Here is a 20,341-nt window from a genome sequence, read left to right as displayed (position 1 = left end):
TCTTCTGATGTAATTTCAAACCACTGGCTCTGGACTTGCTGGAGAAACAGAAAACAATTCTGCACCATGCTCTATATGACAGCCCTTCAGGTACTTGAAGATGGTGATCATATCACCTCTCAGCCTCTCCTCTTCAGGCTAAACGTACCCAGCTCCTTCAATCTTTCTTCATAGGACTTGGTCTCCAGTCCCTCAGAAGAGAAGACTGAGGAAAAGTAGGAATTGAGCAGTTTTGCCCTCTCTTCATTACCTGTTACAATTTCACTTTCCTGCCCTCATAATGGGCCTACCATGTCCTTGCTCTTTTTCCTACTCTGAACATAAGAACCCTTTTTTGTTGATTTTAGCATCTTTGGTCAGCCTAAGCTCATACTGAGCTTTAGCTTTCCTAACTCTTTCATTACAAGCACTGGTGATTTCTTTATATTCATCCTTGGTTATAAGGCCCTCCTTCCATTCCCTAAATGAGTCTTTTTTATTTCTCAAGTCTTTAGACAGCTGTTTATGAAGCCACCTTGGCTTCTTTAGGTTTCTCCCATTTTTTCTTCTCATAGGAATCATCTGTGATTGTGCTTCAATATTTCCCTTTTAAGAAACTCTTACCCCTCTTGAACTCCCTTCTTCTTAAGTATTTCTGACCATATGATTTTACCCAGCATAGTTCGAAGTTTATTGAAGTCTGCCTTTCTGAAGTTCAACCTATACGTCTTACTGCATACAGCTTTTTCCTTCCCTAAGACTGTAAATTCCAAAATCACATGGTCACTACACCCCGGTGTGCCCACTATTTCCACCACATCAACCAATTCTTCCTTGCTGGTGAAAATCAAGTCCAAGATAGCAGATCCCCTTGTTCCCTTCTTCACTTTCTGGAAAAGGAAATTGTCAACAAGACATGTTAGGAATTTATTTGACCTTTCATTTTAAGCAGAGTTGGACTTCCAACAAATGTCCGGATAACCAAAATCTCCCATGACCATTATGTCCCTTCTCTTTGTGAACTTCATAATCTGTTCTAGGAGTGTCTCATCCAAGTCCTCTGCCTGCTTGATGATCTATAGCAGATCCCTACCATAATATCACTGTTATTTTTTACTCCTTTTATTTTTACCCAGAGACTCTCAACTGAGCTGCCATGCTCAGATTCACGTATTTCCTCACAAGTATATACCTCCTTCACATATAATGTTACCAAGACCTAAGTTAGGTATTTGAGGGATGCGGAGGAGCTGCAACCCCACAGGTTGACTGACTGTGCTATAGAGTTAATACTGGGAGAGCCATTGCCAAAGGCCAAGATATACTCCATGAGCCAGGCAGAGTGATTAGAATTGCAAAAGTTCATTGACAAGAACCTGACAAGGGGCTTTATTCACACTGTTAATTCCCCTCATGCCGCCCCCATCCTGTTTTTTTTTTGGGGGGGGGAGGATGGGGGCCTGTACTTATGTACTGACTACCAGTGAATTAACGTAGTTTCCATCTCCAATGCCAAACCAATCCCACTCATCAGAGACTTGTTGGGGGAGGTGGTCAAAGAGAAAATCTTTACCAAATTCGATCTGTGGGACATGTATTTCAGAGTCCACATTAGAGAGAGGGATGAGTGGAAGACAGTGTTCAACACCCCCCTGGGACAGTTAGACTATTTGGTCATGCTGTTAGGGCTGCCCGGTACCCCGGGAGTGTTCATGAACTTAATTAACAAGGCATTACATGATTTTTAATACAAGGGGATGGTCGTACATTAGGACGATGTATTAATTTACTCAGACGACCTTCCAGCCCATGTTGTTTGGTAAGGGATCCCAAAGACATTGTATATTCATGTTGTTTGGTAAACTGTCTATATATGAGTTCCATCAGGAGGAATTGGACTTTTTGGCCTACAAAGTGTACTGAGCAGGCCTAGGGATGGACCCCACCAAGATTAGAGATCTACTGGGTTGGGAGGCCCTTAAGATCCAATGCCAGTTGCAATCTTTCCTAGGACTTGCCAACTTCTATAGCCCTTCACCAAAAACGTCACCCAAATGACCCTGCCACCCACAGACCTCCTAAACACTAAGGGGAAGGGAGCACAGCGTCGGAGGGCAAATGAACGTTGCCAAAACACCAGCAGGCATTCCAGAAGCTAAAGGAAATATTCACTTCAAATTCTGTTTTATTACACCCAAATGAAGCCCAAAGATTTACAGTGTAAGTTGACGCTAGTGACATGGTAATGGGTGGGTTTTTGTTGCAAGAAGGGCTGGACGGTAAACACCCCTGTGTGTATGTCTCCCGGAGGTTTTCAGAGACTAAACAGTGCTGGTCAGTGTGGGATAAAGAAGCTGTGGCTGTGAAACTCACCCTAGAAACATGGTGCCATTGAATGGAGGGGGTGAGGGTGCCATTCAAAATTTGGATGGGCCACAAGAACCTGGAGGCTCTATGCTCCTGCCATAAACTGGGAGCTAAGCAGATTCTCTGGGTAGAGTTCTTCTCCAGGTTCAACTTTACTTTGAAACACCTCCCAGGGAAGTCAAACTTCCTAGCCGATACTCTCCCACTTGCCGTTGCATAAGAGTAAACGGGAAGAAATTATTGACTCATTGTTCACTGAAGCTCAACTGGGGAGAGCAGTAATGACCTGTAGCCAAAGAAAAAAGCTAAAAAGTGAACAAAATTAAGGAGGCTTTAAATGCAAAAGGAGACCTGGAATTCAAAGTCAACCGCCAGCAAAAGGTGGAGATAAATTATATGTACCAGATGCATTATGGGGGGAGATCTTCCCCCATTGTCATGATAGCTAACTGCACACTCTGGGTTTGTAAAAACCCTGCACTTGGCTTAGAGGCAGTTTTGGTGGCCAAGCATCAGAAGGGACATATACCAATATGTACCTTCCTGCTTGGTGTGCATTATGGGGAAAAAACAGGGTGGAAAATGCCCTGGACTGCTGCAGCCCCTAGAGACTCCATCACACCCCAGGCCACAATTTCAATTGATTTTATTACTGACCTACACCCCAGTAAGGGGAAGACAACTATCCTGGTAGTTGTGGACACATTTTCTAAGCTGGCACACTTCATCCTCTGCTCACAAATCCTGATGGCCAAGAAACTGGCTAAACCAGGGGTGTCAAACATCTGGCCCAGGGGCCAAATCAGGCCCTTGGAAGGCTCCTATCAGGCCCCCGAGCAACTGGCTATCATCTGCTTCCTTCTCCCTCTCTCTTGCTTCCTTCTATGTAACAGCTTGCAAGGCTTGCTCAATCGCACAGGAGCTACAGAGCAAACCATCGATTTTCTCCATTGGCTGAGACTCCAGCTTTGGAAAGGAAGGGAGGGGGAGGAAGAGCTTGCTTTGCCAGGCTATCACAATTGCACAGCAGAGCTACTGAGGCAAGCCCTTCTTCCTTCTATTGGCTGAGGCTCCTCCCCCTCCTGGTCCCCTGCGGAAGGAAGGAGCCAGAGCTTCCTTTTCTCAGTTCCCTGGATCTCATGGGAGAAATAGAAAGAAAGCACCTTTAAGACTAAGTGATAATGTTTTAAACATGTTTTAAGTTGGGTTTTTTAAAAAAAATCTTTGTGTTTATTTGTGTCCTTTATAAAGTTTATATCTCTGCTATCTAATATTAAATAGGTACGCATATGGCTCTGCTCCACATGATCCAGCCCGAGAAGGTCTCATTTATGTCAGATCCGGCCCTCATAACAATTGAGTTTCACACCCCTGGGCTAAACTGTTCATGCAGCACGTTGTGAGGCTACATTCATTTCCGGATGAAATAATATCAGATTGGGGCCCACAGTTTGTTGCTAAGTTTTGGAAGGAATTTCTAAAGCTAGTGGGGACTGAGTAGGGGCTAGGTTTGGCATCCCATCCAGAGATAGATGGGCAATCCGAGAGGACCAATCAGATTCTGGAGCAATTCTTGAGCTACTACGTGAATTTTCAACAGAGTGACCAGGTAGACCTCCTCCCATTTGCAGAGTATTATTATAATAACAGTTTCCATAACTCAGTGGGGCTTTGCCATTTCAAATAGTTCGGGGCTTTGAATGGAAGCCCCAGCTGAATGCACCAGGAGAATTACAGGAATGGTGGACAAAGCTGGCTACCCAGTGGGAGTCCATTTTTTAAAAGCTTTGGATAAAGCTAAAGAGGACTATAAAGCCCAGGCTGGCAGACGCTGATTCCCCCATCTGGGATATTCAGTGTACATCTCTACTAAGAACTTGAAAGGGGTGCAACCTGCCCAAAAATTGGAATGAAAATATTTGGGGCCATTTAAAGTGGCGAGGTTAACCAACAAAGTGACTGCTGAACATGATTTCCCAAAGAATCTAAACATATCCACTCCACTTTTCATTTCAGCCTGTTAAAACACAGCCCAGGACCCAATAAATGGCACCCGCAACCCACGATCCTCCCAGCTGTGTTGACTGGTGGGCAACTGCACCAGGAAGAAGAATGCATCCTGGACTTTAAAATTAAGCAAGGAGTTTCATACTATTTGGTGCAGTAGGCCCACTTTTTGGAAGGGCACAACAAGGGTTAAATCACTAGACACGTGAGACCCAAAACTAATCCAGAACTTTTACAGGCAGTTTCCAGATCACCCAGGCAGGAGGAAGTGAAGTTCTGGGGAGCAGAATGTCAGGTTGAGCCTGTCATAATTTCTTTCTTCTGAACTATGTTTTGCTTCTTTAGTGCTTGCCTATAATTATACATTGTTAAGCGCAAGCAGGAGGGAGATGAAGGACAGAGACCTTGTTATAATATAATCATTGTTGTAATGAGCTTGCTTGTCTAGTTGTTATAGTAATAGGCCAGTTTGGCCTGGAATGCAACTGTGACTTTGGAGGTGAGAAACTTTGGGAGTTGCCTCATGCCTTACAGTATCAACTTCTATGGGAACCAACAGAACTAGGGGATGGGGATACTATTAGTACTACTGTGTTTTTGATGTGTATAATTGTAAACCCTTTGCCTATCGTGTCATTCCTGGCGGTGACTTTCTAGCAGAAGGTTATCTCTTGTATCTAACTTTAATAAATCATAACATATTGAACATATGAAGCTGCCTTCTACTGAATCAGACCCTTGGTCCATCAAAGTCAGTATTGTCTTCTCAGACTGGCAGCGGCTCTCCAGGGTCTCAAGCTGTGGTTTTTCACACCTATTTGCCTGGATCCTTTTTTGGAGATGCCAGGGATTGAACCTGGGACCTTCTGCTTCCCAAGCAGATGCTCTACCACTGAGCCACCGTCCCTGACCATATCCATATGAGCATGGATATGTGGAGTTGATAAATGGCAGAACCTCACGCAGACAGAGTGTTCCATCTATACCTTGTGGCTAATAGCCACTGATGGACCTCTGCTCCATATGTTTATCCAATCTCCTCTTGAAGCTGTCTATGTTTGTAGCCACCACCACTTCCTGTGGCAGTGAATTCCATGTGTTAATTACTCTTTGAGAAAAGGACTCCCTTTTATCTGTTCTAAGCTTAACTGCTCATTAATTTGAGTGCATATGAGTTCTTGTATTTGCTCCCCTTGAGAAAATCCAATCCAAATTTTTAAGAGCCATTTTTCGTTTCAAATGCCATGCTAAGGGTGGAATCGGGATTGTTAAGAATAGAGGCTAAAGTAAGCCTCACCTCAATCAACACTTGGCTTAAGTTTAGCCATCGTCCCTCAGACATCACCTCATTAATTCTCAAGGAAAGGTATTGATCTGCCTGGTTTAGGGCTATTCACCAGAAGGTGTCCATGCTTGGCTTTTCACCTGAGTTTTTATAGACCAAGCAAGGGCCATAGTCAAGCAGAGAATACTAGACACTGAGAGACAGAATGATATTGCCAAGGTCTCGAGATTTTATACTCCTCTCCAGAAGAGATATGTCATTTCCCCAGCCCCCTATCTATTGAATCGGACAATTCCATCCCATAGAAGGGCCTTTTCTATGGCCAGATGTAACACTTTTCCTTCTGCAGTCAGAGGGTGGCTACAAAAAGATGCCTATGACTGAGCGTGTTTGTCTGTGTGGGATAGGTAAAGTAGAAACTATCAAACATACTCTGCTTGTGTGTAGTCTCTATAAAGAAATAAGAACCAAATTTATCCAACCTTTATTGGTGAAATTTATGGGTCTTCCATACTCTGAATTAAGGAATATACTTCTGGCAGACTCTAACTCTCAAGTTAAACTTGCTTACTCCATATTTTTGGCTACAGCCTTCAGAATTCGCAAAGACTACACAAAGGAGTGATAAAGATGTTCCTTAGGCTTTGCATTCTTCTTCCTTTATTTTTTTCTGCCCCCCAACCCCATTAAGAATGCAATAAGGTCCCCTCTCCCTTTAAATACCTCCTTCTTAAGTCCTTGTATATTATACTATAATATACAACCTCTGTAACTTTTCTTCATAGGAAAGGAGTTCCATCCCCTTGATTATTTTAGTTGCCCTTTTATGTGCTTTTTCCAATGCTATAGTATCTTTTTTTGAGGTTCGGTGACCAAACTGGACACATTAGTCCAAAAGATGCCACAACATCTATTTATTCAGGGGGCATTTTGATACAACTGGCTTGCTTTCAGTCCCCTTCCTAATAATTTATTTATTTATTTATTTATTTATTTAAGATTTATACCCCGCCCTTCCCACAAGTGGCTCAGGGCGGCTTCCAATAGTAGATCCATCAAAATTACACATATAAAGGGATCCATATTTAAAACAGATAAAACAGATAATCCCCAGCATAGTGTTTGCCTTTTTTATTGCAGTCGCACACCGAGGAAATGTTTTCAGTGAGTTCTCTACCATGACTCCAAGATCTCTCTCCTGGTCAGTTACTGCCATCAACATATATTTATAGTTAGGATTTTTGGCTCCAATGTGCATGACTTCACACTTGCCCATGTTGCACCTTACTTGTCACATTTATGCCCACAATGTAAGCACAACAGGGTAACAGAATCTGTATAATATATCTGAAAACCATACAGAATTATGCGATGACACGCAGCGTTGTTATATCAAAAGCATTGTTTTAAAAACTAAGGAACAATTCTTCTGTAGACAACATGTAGCCCATCTGCAATTACCGCTGTGATTTTCACACATTTTAAATTACACACTAATCATTTGCTTCTTCAGAAATCTATCATATAAAAACTGTAACAAAAGAATGGTTTGGAAAAAAATAATGAACAAAACCAAAACAAAACAGTGCAATCCCAAGGCCAGTCTGTAGACTGCTTAGGGCAGCAACTAAATCCCCCGCTGCTGTAACACTGAAAAAGGCTGATCTACTGAGGAAACATGGCAATGTAACCTTCCACTGATGGCATGCTGGCACAAGCCAAATACAGGGATAGTTGTACAACCATAGGGATCCATGGGGGTGAGAGAGAGGTTGGCTTAAGTGTTCTCCCAAGCCCCCTTGGCTCATATCCCTGATATGAACATGAAGTAAGCATAAGTACTCTTGTTGAACTCAATGGGAATGAAAACAAAATGCCTCATGTCCATCTCCTGCTAGGCCTACTCAGCTCTGGCGCAGCTTAGGTTACCAACTATATCTGCATGGCTCTCCTTAGGGTCATGTAAACCCCAGTGAAGACACTCAGACTTCAGATGAGAGGGTGCACGGAATGGGGCTACATTTCAAAGGCACAAGCTTCATTCAGACATGTGCAACTGTCTTTTCCACTGATCTAAAGGATTCTTACTTCTACAGAGTGGAAGGAATTCACAGAAGCGGCTCTTCCCTCTGCACTTGCTGAGGATGGAGGACCCTTCTGTGCAGCACTGGGGGCTACAAGGAAGAGTGGGAAGTGGGGAGAAACCCCACCCCCTGGCTCTTTCAGTAATGGCGCAAGTGAACCCCCTTATTGGAGCCCCTCTCACCACTGCATGATGCTTTGTTCAGGAAGGTCTTTAAACCTCAACAGAAGCTTTACAGGTATGCAGGGGACTTCTGAAGTGGGGCGGGGAGGAAAGCAGGAAAGGTCTGCTTACAGAACACTCTTTTCCTGCAGTGACTGCACATAGAAAGCTGCCACTCATTGCAATGTGTTACTTATTCCACCTGTTTTCATAGAATCATAGAGCTGGAATGGACCTCCAGGGCCATCTAGTCCAACCCCCTTCACAATGCAGGAAATTTGCAAATATCTCCCCCCATACATACCCCGCCCCCCAGTGACACCTGTCCATGCCCAGAAGATGGCAAAAAGCCCCCCCAAACCCTCCAGGGTCCCTGACAAAAGTGGCCTGGAGAAAAAATGCTGCTTGACCCCAAAGTGACAAATAGCATTTCCCTGGCTGCATAAGAAAGAGATTTACGAAGAGATTTTCACAGTTCTGAAATGAAAAATGCTGAATGGTTTAGATCCCTGCCCAATTGAATTGTATGGCTATTTATTTATGTATAGGATTATGTATGTATTTATAGGATGTATAGTTTGCCTTTCTCACTGAGTTTTAAGGTGGATTACAATATGCAAGCCAAGTACAATCAAAAGTACAGAACATCCTATAAACAACACAGTTGCAGAAACGTGAAACAACACATAAGTTTTAAAACAATATTCTGGACAATGCAGAAATAACATACTATGATCATACATATGGTAACATAGCATATACTACAAATAGTAGTACAGTTCCCAGTCCCTTTACTAAAGCATCCTTCAGAATCATTTTGTTCTACTGTACTTCTATTACCTGTGTAAAAATGCCCGCCTGCATAATTCAGTTTTGCAGTTTGCAGAAAGCCAGGAGAGCAGAGGCCTTCTTGAATTCCTCAGGCAAGTCATTGCCCACAGTGTAATTTATGACGCCCAAGCATACAAGAGAGACATGGGAACTTACCAGGTTTTTTTATTCATGGGAAGCTCCATTATCATGCGTCTAAATATACTCAAGACTGCTTGGCAAGCATCAACATGCTCCTTCAGGAGTGCAGGAATTTCAGTGCAGGGCTCCAATAAAAACACATTTGCAGAATTTGTCAGGAACACCTTCAAATATTCCAAATGACAGGAGAAGAACAGTAGCTGATGAATTCCATTTGGGATTATTTTGTAATCTTTCTGGATCGTTTTGTTGTTCTATACTTCTATTACCTGTGTAAAGATGCCCTCCTAAATAATTCAGTTTTGCACAGCTTGCAGAAAGCCAGGAGAGCAGAAGCCTTCTTAAACTCCTCAGGCAAGTCACTGCCTTTCCAAACACTTACAGGCCTGTCACATAAATGATCCATTTGCCAACTAGACATCAGACTGTCAATCCTTTTATAGCAAAATCCACATGGAACAGTCTTGCCACCTGGGTTGCAACAGGGCCTCTGGAATGCACCCTGTGAATAGTTTTTTCTTCTCCAATAATGTTAAGATCTCCTACAATATTTTACGAAAACAGAAAGTGTATTCTTTTCCCTTTTTTTCTTAGAGAGAGATGACAACAGGACCCTTTCAATTAAAATTGTTACCCTTCCTGTTTTTCTGTAGTTTCTGTTTTCAAAGAAACTTTTAAAATTGCTTCTGTGATGAATTCAACCTTTTTTAAAGCCTCAAAGTACTCTCCAAACAGAGTAAACGTATTTGAATGGTTAATTCTTCACAGAGTCAGAAAGCCTTGAGTAATAGGCTGCTCTGAGCAATCTGACTGGACAGCATCAGCTGAGCAGACACAGTCTGGGGTGAGCTAGATGCTGAGGGGAGTCAGTCAGATTTATGCCTTGATGGGAGAAAATCAGAATTCTGCCTTGACTGAGAGCAGTTTAACACAGACAGGAGAACTAGAGGAAAGTGGCTAGGATTCCCTACCCAGTTAAACAGGGAAAATAGCTCTGAAGAGTACAGAGATTCCTGGCCTGGTGTGAATAAAAACTGCCTATAGAGATCTAAAGAGTCAGCCAAAAACTGGAGTTTCAAGAGAAGGGGTTTCGGGTACTGAAAAGATGTTACCAACCTTCTGGGAAACCAAAACAGCTTGAGAGAGACTAAAGAAAATGTGCTTGAGTGTTAAGGAAAAATACTGGGGCAAAAGCCTCTCATACAAAGTTTCAAGAAACCGTAAAAAAAAAAAACCCCTTAAGAAACTCTCATTAGCCTGTACATAAAAACTAAAGTCTGTTGACTTCTGCAATGGACTCTTGCTAACAGAGTTTATTTATTAGGCTCTTGGAGCTGAACTCCCTAGGAGTGTCTGATAACACTGATGAGAGATAAATTTCATCTCACCCCTTGTCTGAGGCTGTACACAAGCAAACTGGAACAGTGTTGGGCTGTCTGGATCTGTTACATCTGGTAATGAGGGCTTAAGTTGACTTTTTGTCATTCAGAGAGGCCATCATTATCTTGCTTTTCCCCCTCCCCTTTTAAATTTTTAAATTTTGTTTTTTCTTACTGTTACTTGCCAGAGATCTCTCAAGAAAAGCATATTACTTTTTTCAGAGAGATGCACCCCATCCCCTCTGTAGAGGTCAGGAGATTTCACAGAAATATCCAGATGGGGCGGATAGTGGCCCAACCCCCCTTCTAAGGCTTTCCTAATTTCCTTGCTAGCCTTGTAACGGGCCCTCTCGATGCCTGCAGGGTCCCAAGCACCACGCCAAACAAGGCGGGAGATAATGGCTGACCAGATTATAATGGTCCTAGGTCATCTCTCCTTAATGGCCTAAAAATCATCCTTGGCCTGCAAGACCAAAGCCTTGCCTTTTACTAGCCCAAGATCATTCCCTCCCAGGTGAATAATTAAAACCTGAGGAGGAGGGCCTGCATACCCCTGGAATAACAATGGCATCAGGCCAGGCCAGTGAAGACTCTGGTGCCCACGCCACTCAATAGTGACCCACTGGCTCAGTCCCAGCTGAGAGCCAACCGAAGTTCTCCGAGCCTGATGTGCAGCCCAAAACACATAACTGTGTCCACAGATGAGAACTCGGCTCCTCTGGCCAGGACCAATAGCATCTAAAAGAAAAAACAGTCAAACTAGTAGTAACAATAACCGTAAAATTCAACCTAACAAACCATACAAAGTTAAGGATTGAGCAGGGGGCGAACATAGGATTTATAAGCTGATGAGTGCCAACGGCCCAGGCGCTGAATGGCAGCAGCTGTAGAGGCCGCCCCGATTCTAAAGGAGTGGGTATCAAACCGCACACCAGACAACCCCAGCTTACCTAAAGCCTGAGAAGTCACTGATGTTTTGTCAGCGGACTGCCATTGAGGTGACAAAACAAAAATCCATTTCTAGAACCGCATACTGCCAAATAGGCTGTCAAAGCGGAAACAGGACACAACTCCTGCTCAGAGCATGTGCCCAGCTCCAAAACGGTTCCCTTGCGACGCTGGTCAGTCTTAGAGTGTAGAACGATGATGACCGCCTTACTCACCACTCACCTCAGGTCCTGAATCAACAAAGCACTACCAGATACACCATTTCTGGAGCCTGCCGCTAGCTCACTGACTCTAAGAGCCCCAAAGAAGGCAACCAGCTTGAAACAGCGTGGATTCAAAATAGGATGTACACACTGTGCCCCAAACCCCCCTCAAGAATCAAAGGAGAAATAGGCTTCTTAGTGTCAGGGTTAAGCCCGGCCTCTCTAGCCCAGCCCTCCAGCATCTTTCGCAGATGAAAGTCTGCGGTTTCCTCCTTATACCCCAATGCCTTACTAGCAAAAGCCAGAGCAGACAGGCATCCCCTAATGGATCACACAGCCAATCCCTTACCTTTTAATGAAACACAACAGTAGAGCAACTGCTCTATCGGGAGGGGCCAACAATGCGATACCCTGCCTCTAACCTAAAACTGCCTCAAACTGCCGCACAGCACGTTCATAAGACTTCCTAGTGAGAGCCAGTTTGGTGTAGTGGTTAAGTGTGCGGAGAACCGGGTTTGATTCCCCACTCCTCCACTTGCACCTGCTAGCATGGCCTTGGGTCAGCCATAGCTCTGGCAGAGGTTGTCCTTGAAAGGGCTGCTGCTGTGAGAGCCCTCTCCAGCCCCACCCACCTCACAGGGTGTCTGTTGTGGGGGAGGAAGGTAAAGGAGATTGTGAGCCGCTCTGAGACTCTTCGGAGTGGAGGGCGGGATATAAATCCAATATCATCATCTTCTTCTTCTAGTGTTGGGCGCAATGGCTAGGCCTGTCACTCTGCTGGCCTCGGCTCTCCAATCAGCCAAAGCTCCTGGGGCATTTGTGCCAGCTCTCGATCGGCTTCTGGGGCCATCTGATGAAACCTCTCCAACTGTTTACGAGAGAGAGCGTCGGCTACCCCATTATTCACCCCAGGAACATGTTTGGCTAAAATCAGTATGTTAAACCGCAGACAATGCAGTGTGAAGGCCCGCACCAACTTCATAACCCGTTGAGATTTGGATGAAAGGGAATTAATGACATGGACCAGTCATGTTATTACACCAAAAATGAATTGTGCGATTGGCCATATAACTCCCCCACAGCCAAACTGCAACAAGAATGGGAAAGGAAACGTAAGATCTCCAGCTGGTATCCCATTCATGCATAAATGTTCAGGAATGCCATCATTTACTGATGTTCCCCTGGGATAAGAGAGATGGTAAATCAAACAAAAATTCATCAAGTGCCTTCTTTGGCACCACTCTAAGAGGAGAAACTCAAAAGTTAGGCACTGGAGGATTAGGAAAAGGGCCCAAAATCCTGCCCTCTGCCAACTCTTTGGCAATCTTATCCCTAACTACCTGCTCCATACCCCGAACAGAACGAAGGTTCCCAGACTGAAATGCAACCCGGGGCCCCTGAAAAGGAATCCTAAAACTGAACATAAAACCTTTTAACAAATAAGCCCTATCCACGCGTTGTGGATATCTGGCAAGCCACCGCTCAAGAGGCCCCACCTTTATTGAACTGAGCCCCTTTTCCAGCTTAGTAATTACCTCCCCCCCCCCCAGTCCTGTTTCTTTTGGCCCTTGCGTGGCTGAGCTCTGGGGCAGTTACTAAAGGAGTGAGAGCCACCGCACATGGGGCATTCATGCTTGTACTGGCAAGCCAAACCCCCAGCAGAACAAGCGGGGCTGAACCGCCTGCCCTGCAGAATTGCGGGAAGAGGATGACAAAGTAGCAGATATCCTGGCAACCAGATGACCGCTATCAGAGCGGTTGCCCAAATTTGGCCACATAGGGGACATAACTTGGAGCCAAAGCTGCTGGTGGATGCAATCCCATATATAGGATATATTTGAGCGTTTAAAGAAATCCTCTATGTAGTTATTTGTTTTTACTTTCGCTTTCCTGGATCTAATTTTACTCAACTTAATTGGACCTTTTCGACTGCATTTGGCATTAGAATCTATTTTCAAATTAATGAGCATCTAATCAGAAGGACTTTCAGCTGAGAATGTATTACTATTTGCTCCAACGCCTGTTTCTTTTTAAGTTTGAGAGAGACGGGGGGAGAGGGGAACAGCTTCTTTTCGAGAGACATTTGAAACTACAATTAGAGCTGTGACTAACTATTCATAAATTGGATTATACTTATTTTCTCTCAATTCTACCCAGTTGTTGTACTGACATCTTAGAGGGGATAGTATTGACACTGACGGAGGAATCTAGCTAGTTTAAATTGGTTTATATTGGAGTTCCGTTTTTGTAAACAACAACATGTGCTCTTCACTGCCATCCAGCGGAATTTATATGCTATCACACTGAAACCAATAAACAAACATTTCGAAATGTATACACTGGCTTTTGGACTATTCTTCACTGCCATACAAGAGAAGATATGATGCCTTTTGAAAGATGATAAGAAAGACGGAGACTGAAGCCTTCAATAAAACACATTAAATACAACACAAGGATTAAATTTCTTTAACATTACTAACAAATAAGCACTCTGGTATATACATAATAAATAACTAATAAACACTAACTTTTATTAATAAACTAATTCCAATACTTTAGTTAACTCTATCATTTTAAACCTGCCAACTTTACTATTTCTAAAGTTCCTCATTTCTTTCCATTTAATATAATCTATAGATCAGAGTAAATACAAGTTTTTGGTTAAAATCCAAAATCTAAACTTTCTTTTGTGAAATATTGAAATATAGTCATATTTTGATACTGAGTTTTATATTATAACCTAAAGTTAATAGTTATGGAACAATTTGAATCACCCTAAGTGTGTTTTGTGTGCTGAATGTAACAAGATTGACACAGATACAAAAAAAGATTAAAAAACACCGAACAAATTGTTCACATCCAGAGACAATATAAGAAACTGGAACACTGTCATGAGACAAAATAGCATTTACTGGGGAAGCTAATCAAAGGATTGAAACTCTGAAGGTTGAAAATACAGTCCCCAAAGAATTTGGCAAAGAAGATCTTGAAGAAGCCTTTAGCAAGCTGCTACAAGACCACTACAAGACTGAAGAAGATTCTATGCATATTGACCAAATATATAGAATCAATTCCAAGTTCATAACAAGGAATAAACTACCATGTGACATTCTGGTGAAATTCACACACACAAAAAAACAAAAAATAGAATGGTACTCTTTAAGATCCAAGAGGCAGAAATACAAATATTTCAAGACCTACCATCTACTCTTCTGAAAGAGGAGAGACTTTGACTTCCTAAGACAGACTTCTACAGAAGAAAGAAATAAAGTATCACTGGAAGATACCATTTGTATTGGAGGTGTATCTACCAAAAGACAGAAGAAGCATAATTACAACAGAGCAAAACAAAAAACAGAAAGAGAAGGTGAAGAAGGAAAACGACCCTTGGCACTTACCGTGAGGGGTCCTTCTCCTAGGAGGTCAGGAGGACATCTTGGGTGTTTTCCCACCGTCCAATCAGGGAGGCAGGATTCAAAAAACTTCTTCCTCTTCCTGTTGGCTGTGGGAACCACCCCTCAGTTCGGGTGACTCCGAGCAGCAGTATGTATATAATTGATCTAGAAAAACAAGAAACTTCTAACATACATAACTAACCGTCTGCCGACGGCCTCAGCCTCAGGTCTAATAGACTGGCTAGAAGAGGCAGGTCCTAAGCAGACAGAGAAATGAGAAACAAGAAACAGGCCAAATGGGCAACAGACAGTGGAGTGAGAGGCTTAGGTTGATGAAGACAGAAGACATAGAGTATAGGTTGCCCGAGGTAGGGCGATAGACGGGAGGGCAAGATGTCCTCCTGACCTCCTAGGAGAAGGACCCCTCACGGTAAGTGCCAAGGGTCGTTCTCCCTAGGAGGCGGAGGACATCTTGGGTGCTCCTAGAGCAGTAGGTCAATTAGGGTGGGGTCGCCCTACTCAGGTAGGACATGTTGCAGGATTCGTCTACCAAAGGCCGCGTCCGCCGATGCGTAGGTATTCAGTTTGTAGTGTCGCACGAAAGTGGAGATAGAGGACCACGTAGCCGCCTTACACACCTCCTCAACTGAGGCGTTCCTGTTGAAGGCTGCGTTGGTGGCTGCGCTTCTGGTCGAGTGTGCCGTGATTCCTGGTGGAATCTCGAGACGTAATGTCTTGTACGCCTCTGTTATACACTGTTTGATGGCGTAACTAATGGCAGACTTGGACATCTTCAGGCCCAATCTGGGTGCCGTCACGTTGATGAACAAGGAGTCCGTCTTACGTAGAGGTTCTGTTCTGATCAGGTAGATCTTGATTGCCCTGCGTACGTCCAGCGTGTGCCACGTGCGTTCCTTCGGGTGCTTGGGATCCGGGCAGAAGGAAGGTAAGTTGATTTCTTGACTTTGGTGGAATTTAGATGAGACCTTAGGTTGGAAGGTAGGGTCCGGGTAGAGGACCACTTTGTCCTTGTGGAATACGCATAGCTCCTTTTTTGCCGACAGGGCTCCGATTTCGGAAACCCTTCTGGCTGACGTTATTGCCACCAGGAAGATCGTCTTCATGCGCATCATCCTAAGGGGCACAGACATGAGTGGCTCGAAGGGCGGACCTATTAGGGCTGACAGCACCGGGTTCAGTCTCCAGGTCGGAAAACGGTGAGATTGAGGCGGCGAGCTCAAGGAGGTCCCTCTAAGGAACCGTCGGATGTGAGGGTGGGACGGCAGGCTCGTGCCCTCCACCTGTTGCAGCACTGAGGACAGAGCTGCGATCTGTCGCCTGAGGGTGGCTGGCCTCAGGCCTGACTGCAGACCGTCCTGAAGGAATTGGAGGACCTTAGGGACAGAAGGACGTAAGGGGTCCACCTTCTTCCTCCGGCACCACCTGTGGAAGGCCTTCCAAGACATGTTATAGATCCGCGTGGTGAATTCTTTTCTAGAAGCTAGTATGGTGCTAGTCACCTCACTAGTATACCCTAGATCTAATAGCGATCTCCTCTCAACCTCCACGCGGTCAATCTCAGCCATTCTGGATGAGGGTGCCACACAGGCCCCTGCAGCAGCATGTCTGGCCAGGTCGGTAAATGGAGTGGTTCCTCCATGGACATCTGTTGGATTGAAGAAAACCATGGACGCCGAGGCCACCAGGGTGCAACCAAGATGACCTCGGCCCCCAGTGTCCTGATCTTTCTGAGTAACCTCGGAATGACTGGAATTGGAGGGAAGGCATACAGCAGATCTTGAGGCCACGGGGATGTTAGCGCGTCTGTGGCCTCCGCCTGACTGTGGAAGTACCTTGTGAAGAATCGGGGAAGTTGGTGGTTTTGATGAGATGCGAATAGGTCCAGTGCTGGAGATCCAAAATGCTCCGCTATCTTCAGGAACAGAGACTTGTTGAGAGACCACTCTCCCGCCTGGATGTTTTCCCGGCTGAGCCAGTCTGCCTTGACGTTGCACGTCCCTTTGATGTGTTCCGCTCTTATCGACTTCAGGTGGCACTCCGCCCATTTGAACAGCTTCTCGGCCTCCCTGTAGAGGGAGCTGGACCTGGATCCCCCTTGATTGTTTATGTAGGCTTTCGCTGCTATGTTGTCTGTTCGTATCAGGACATGCTGTCCAGATACTTGGTCCTGGAAGTGAAGCAAGGCTAGCCGGATTGCCCGAAGCTCCAAGAGGTTGATTGGCAGGTTCGATTCCTTGGGCGTCCACCGACCCTGTGTGGGTGTCTCGTTTAGGGTTGCCCCCCAACCCGATAGGCTGGCGTCCGAAAACAGTTGCAACTCTCCCTCTGCGAAGAAGATTCTCCCCTGACGCAGGTTGCTGGCCTTGGTCCACCACATCAGGCTCTCCTTTACCCCCATGGGCAACGTCAGTGATATGGAGCTTCTCTCCATGATTTGAAGCTGGTAGGGACGTAGAAACATCTGCAGTTGCCTGGTGTGATGGCGTCCCCATTGCAAGGCCTCTAGGTTTGAAATTAGAAGGCCCATGAGTTTTGCCAGCATCTGGAGCATCGATGCCGGCTCTTGAATCACCTGTCGCACGAGCGTCACGGTCTTCAAGATCTTGGCTTCTGGGAGGAAGATGGATCTCAGGTTCGTGTCGATTATCATGCCCAGGTGCTCCAGTCTCTGGGTTGGCCGCAAGTGGCTCTTGTCCAGATTGATTAGGAAACCGTGTTGCTGAAGGCAGTTGATGGTACTCCGGACGTCCTGCTCTGCATTCCTCCTCGACGAGGATCTTAGTAACAGGTCGTCGAGGTACGGGTGAACGTGTATGCCTCTCTGCCTGAGGAGGGCGATCAGGTTCACCAACACCTTGGTGAACACCCGTGGGGCCGTTGCCAGGCCGAAGGGCAGGGCTCTGAACTGGTAGTGACGTCCGTTCACGCAGAAACGTAGGAATTTGCGATGGGCAGGTAGAATCGGAATATGAAGGTAGGCCTCTGTCAGGTCCAGCGAAGCCATGTAGTCCCCGTGACTCAGGGCCTCTGTTATTGACTTGATGGATTCCATCCTGAAGCGGCGTAGCTTGATATTCCTGTTCAGAAATTTTAAGTCCAGGATTGCCCTCCAGTCCCCGTTCTTTTTGGGAACTGTGAAAAAGATAGAATAAACACCTAGATATTTCTGCTTCGTAGGAACTTGTTCTATTGCAGCAATATCCAGAAGGTGGCGTATAGCTTTGAAGGTGACCTCCCTCCGCTCTGGGTTTGAGCGAAGGGGGGAGATGATGAAGCGATCTGGGGGGGTGCGCCTGAACTCTATCGGGTAGCCCCGAGATACAATTTCTAGAGTCCAAGAGTCCGCCTGCGACTCCGCCCAGGCCTGATGGAAGTGTAGCAGGCGGCCCCCTACTGGGATGCGCTCCCAGTCATGCTTTATTGGGCTTGGAGCCCCTCTCAAACTTGTCCGATCTCTCGGGCTGGTTTCTGTGGAATCTGGGGTTGGAGAAGCCCTTACGGAAATTCTGCTTGGGTTGACCCCAGGCTGCTTTTCTAAACTCTTGCTTGGGCTTTGGGGCGCTGGAGGAGGTCCGAAAGGAACTAGGTCCAAAACCTCGTCTGTCTGGACGTCTGAGGAACTTGGGCATAGCTTTCTTTTTGTCCCGTGTCTCCACGAGGATCTTTTCCAGGGCGTCTCCGAATAGCTTCTCTCCTTGGAAAGGGTAGGCTGACACGATTGATTTTGAGTGTATGTCGGCCGGCCAGGCCCTAAGCCACAGGCCCCTTCTTGTCACGGCGTTGGACGCCATAGCTCTGGCAGAGAAGGTAAGGGCGTCCAGGGAAGCATCTGCTGAGAATTCAGCTGCCCGCAGGAGTCTGCTGGTGCCCTCAAGGATCTTTTTATCTGCGTCTGGTAGAAGCTGTGAAAGACGCCTTATCCACACTATGGCTGCTCTAGATACTATGGAGTTAGCAGCAGCAGCCTTAATGGCAAAGGCCGTAGCCTCGTGTGTCTTCTTCACGGCCAGGTCAATTTTTCTGTCCCAGCTGTCCCGAACGGACCCCTGGCCGTCCTCTGCTAGCAGCCCATGGGACTGTAAAGCTGCCACCGGCGCATCTACCAGGGGTACCTGTAGCATATCATTGGCAAAGGTGGGCAGCTCATACAACTTCCTGACAGAGTTGGGAACCTGCCTGCTGGCACTTGGCTTGGCCCACTCTGCTTTCAGTTGGCGCTCGAAAAATACTGGGAAGGGGAAGGCCCTGTCAGGAGAATGATACTTTGGAAAAAACTCTGAGTTCCCCTCGGACTTGTTCTTGGGGTTGGTCAGAGAACTGGGAGCCTCCTGTTCCTCAGGGGCCGCCTGGAGGTCCAGGGCAGCTAACACCTTGGCCAGAAGAGGCTGGAATTCTTCCGCCCTGAAGAAACGTGAGGAGGGTTCTGGCACAGACGCACCTTCTATCTCCTCATCAGAAAGAAATTCGCCCTCCTCCCGTTCTCCCTCTTCTGACTCCTCCGACTGATCCCCATACTGGGATCTCTCACCTTCCAGAGGATCATTGACTAAATAACCCCTGGTGGCCCTAGGGTAGTGGTCTTGGACCCTGGGCCTCTTAGGCGATGGAGATCTGGAGGGGGGACGTGGGCTAGAGGGCCTTCGTCTCCTATGGGTGGCTGCTTCCACTGCAGCACCCACTGTCTGTCTTATCGACTCTAAAAAATCAGCAAATAAAGAGGGTCCCATAGTGGGTACGTTACCCAAGCCCGCCCGGGGCTGGCTGGTCTGTGCAGCTTCCTGGTGTGCCTGGGCCTCGTGGAGATCGAAGTCTCCCGCCTGGAGGGTGGCATCCACCGGTCCCCATCTCTGCAGACTGCCCAGCTGCTGGTCGCCGTCCTTATGCGCCTTCCTGCGCTTCTCGGAATGGCCATCGGGGCCAGATCGGCATTCTGAGGAGGAGGCCTCCTCCGCTGCCGACGACGACCAGCGCCGCCTGCGCTCGTTCTCCGCTCCTCTTCTGCCCCTACAGGGCACGTTGCCGGCAGCCGTGGCAAGCCCCGCGGTCATGCCGGCTCCGGAAGGCGGCCTTTCGGCCCCGCGCAGAGCGCTGGGGGCCGAGTCGTCTATCAAGAAGGCGTCCCTCACTCTGCGCGCCATCAGCTGACCTCTCTCTCTTCGCGCCGCGGCTTGAAAGTACACAGCTCGGGCCGCTGGCGCGCCGCTCCTCTTCGTTGAGGGGAAGAAGGTGGAAGAGGGAGGGAGGCTTAGAGGAGGGATCAGAGGCAGCAAGTTGGTTAAGAAAACAATCAGGTAAGGCAAAGGACAAGGTGAGGAAGAAATCTACTAGGCTAGAGAGAGAAAAGGTAAAAAGGTAAGCAGGAAAGGATAGGAACCTATCCTAGCACATGCTCTCCCTGTCGAGGCAGGAAAAGAACTGAGGGGTGGTTCCCACAGCCAACAGGAAGAGGAAGAAGTTTTTTGAATCCTGCCTCCCTGATTGGACGGTGGGAAAACACCCAAGATGTCCTCCGCCTCCTAGGGAGAACTAGACAAAGCAGC

The 20,341-nt window shown here is 46.3% G+C and overlaps 1 protein-coding gene across 2 annotated transcripts in view; it reads right to left on the bottom strand.

Moving 5' to 3' along the window:
* RALGAPA2 (Ral GTPase activating protein catalytic subunit alpha 2) overlaps nt 1-20,341 on the bottom strand; it is a 380,381-nt gene that overhangs the window by 277,943 nt on the left and 82,097 nt on the right. For both annotated transcript variants that reach the window (XM_060253668.1, XM_060253669.1), the window contains exon 13: nt 8,871-9,019. In XM_060253668.1, coding sequence (XP_060109651.1) covers nt 8,871-9,019 — 149 coding nt within the window. The remainder of the gene's footprint in view (nt 1-8,870; nt 9,020-20,341) is intronic.

This window comes from Heteronotia binoei, chromosome 14, assembly GCF_032191835.1.
Source record: "Heteronotia binoei isolate CCM8104 ecotype False Entrance Well chromosome 14, APGP_CSIRO_Hbin_v1, whole genome shotgun sequence".
Taxonomy (NCBI): Eukaryota; Metazoa; Chordata; class Lepidosauria; order Squamata; family Gekkonidae; genus Heteronotia; species Heteronotia binoei.
Note: the sequence above shows the minus strand (reverse complement) of the source record. Positions and strands in the feature narration are given on the sequence as shown.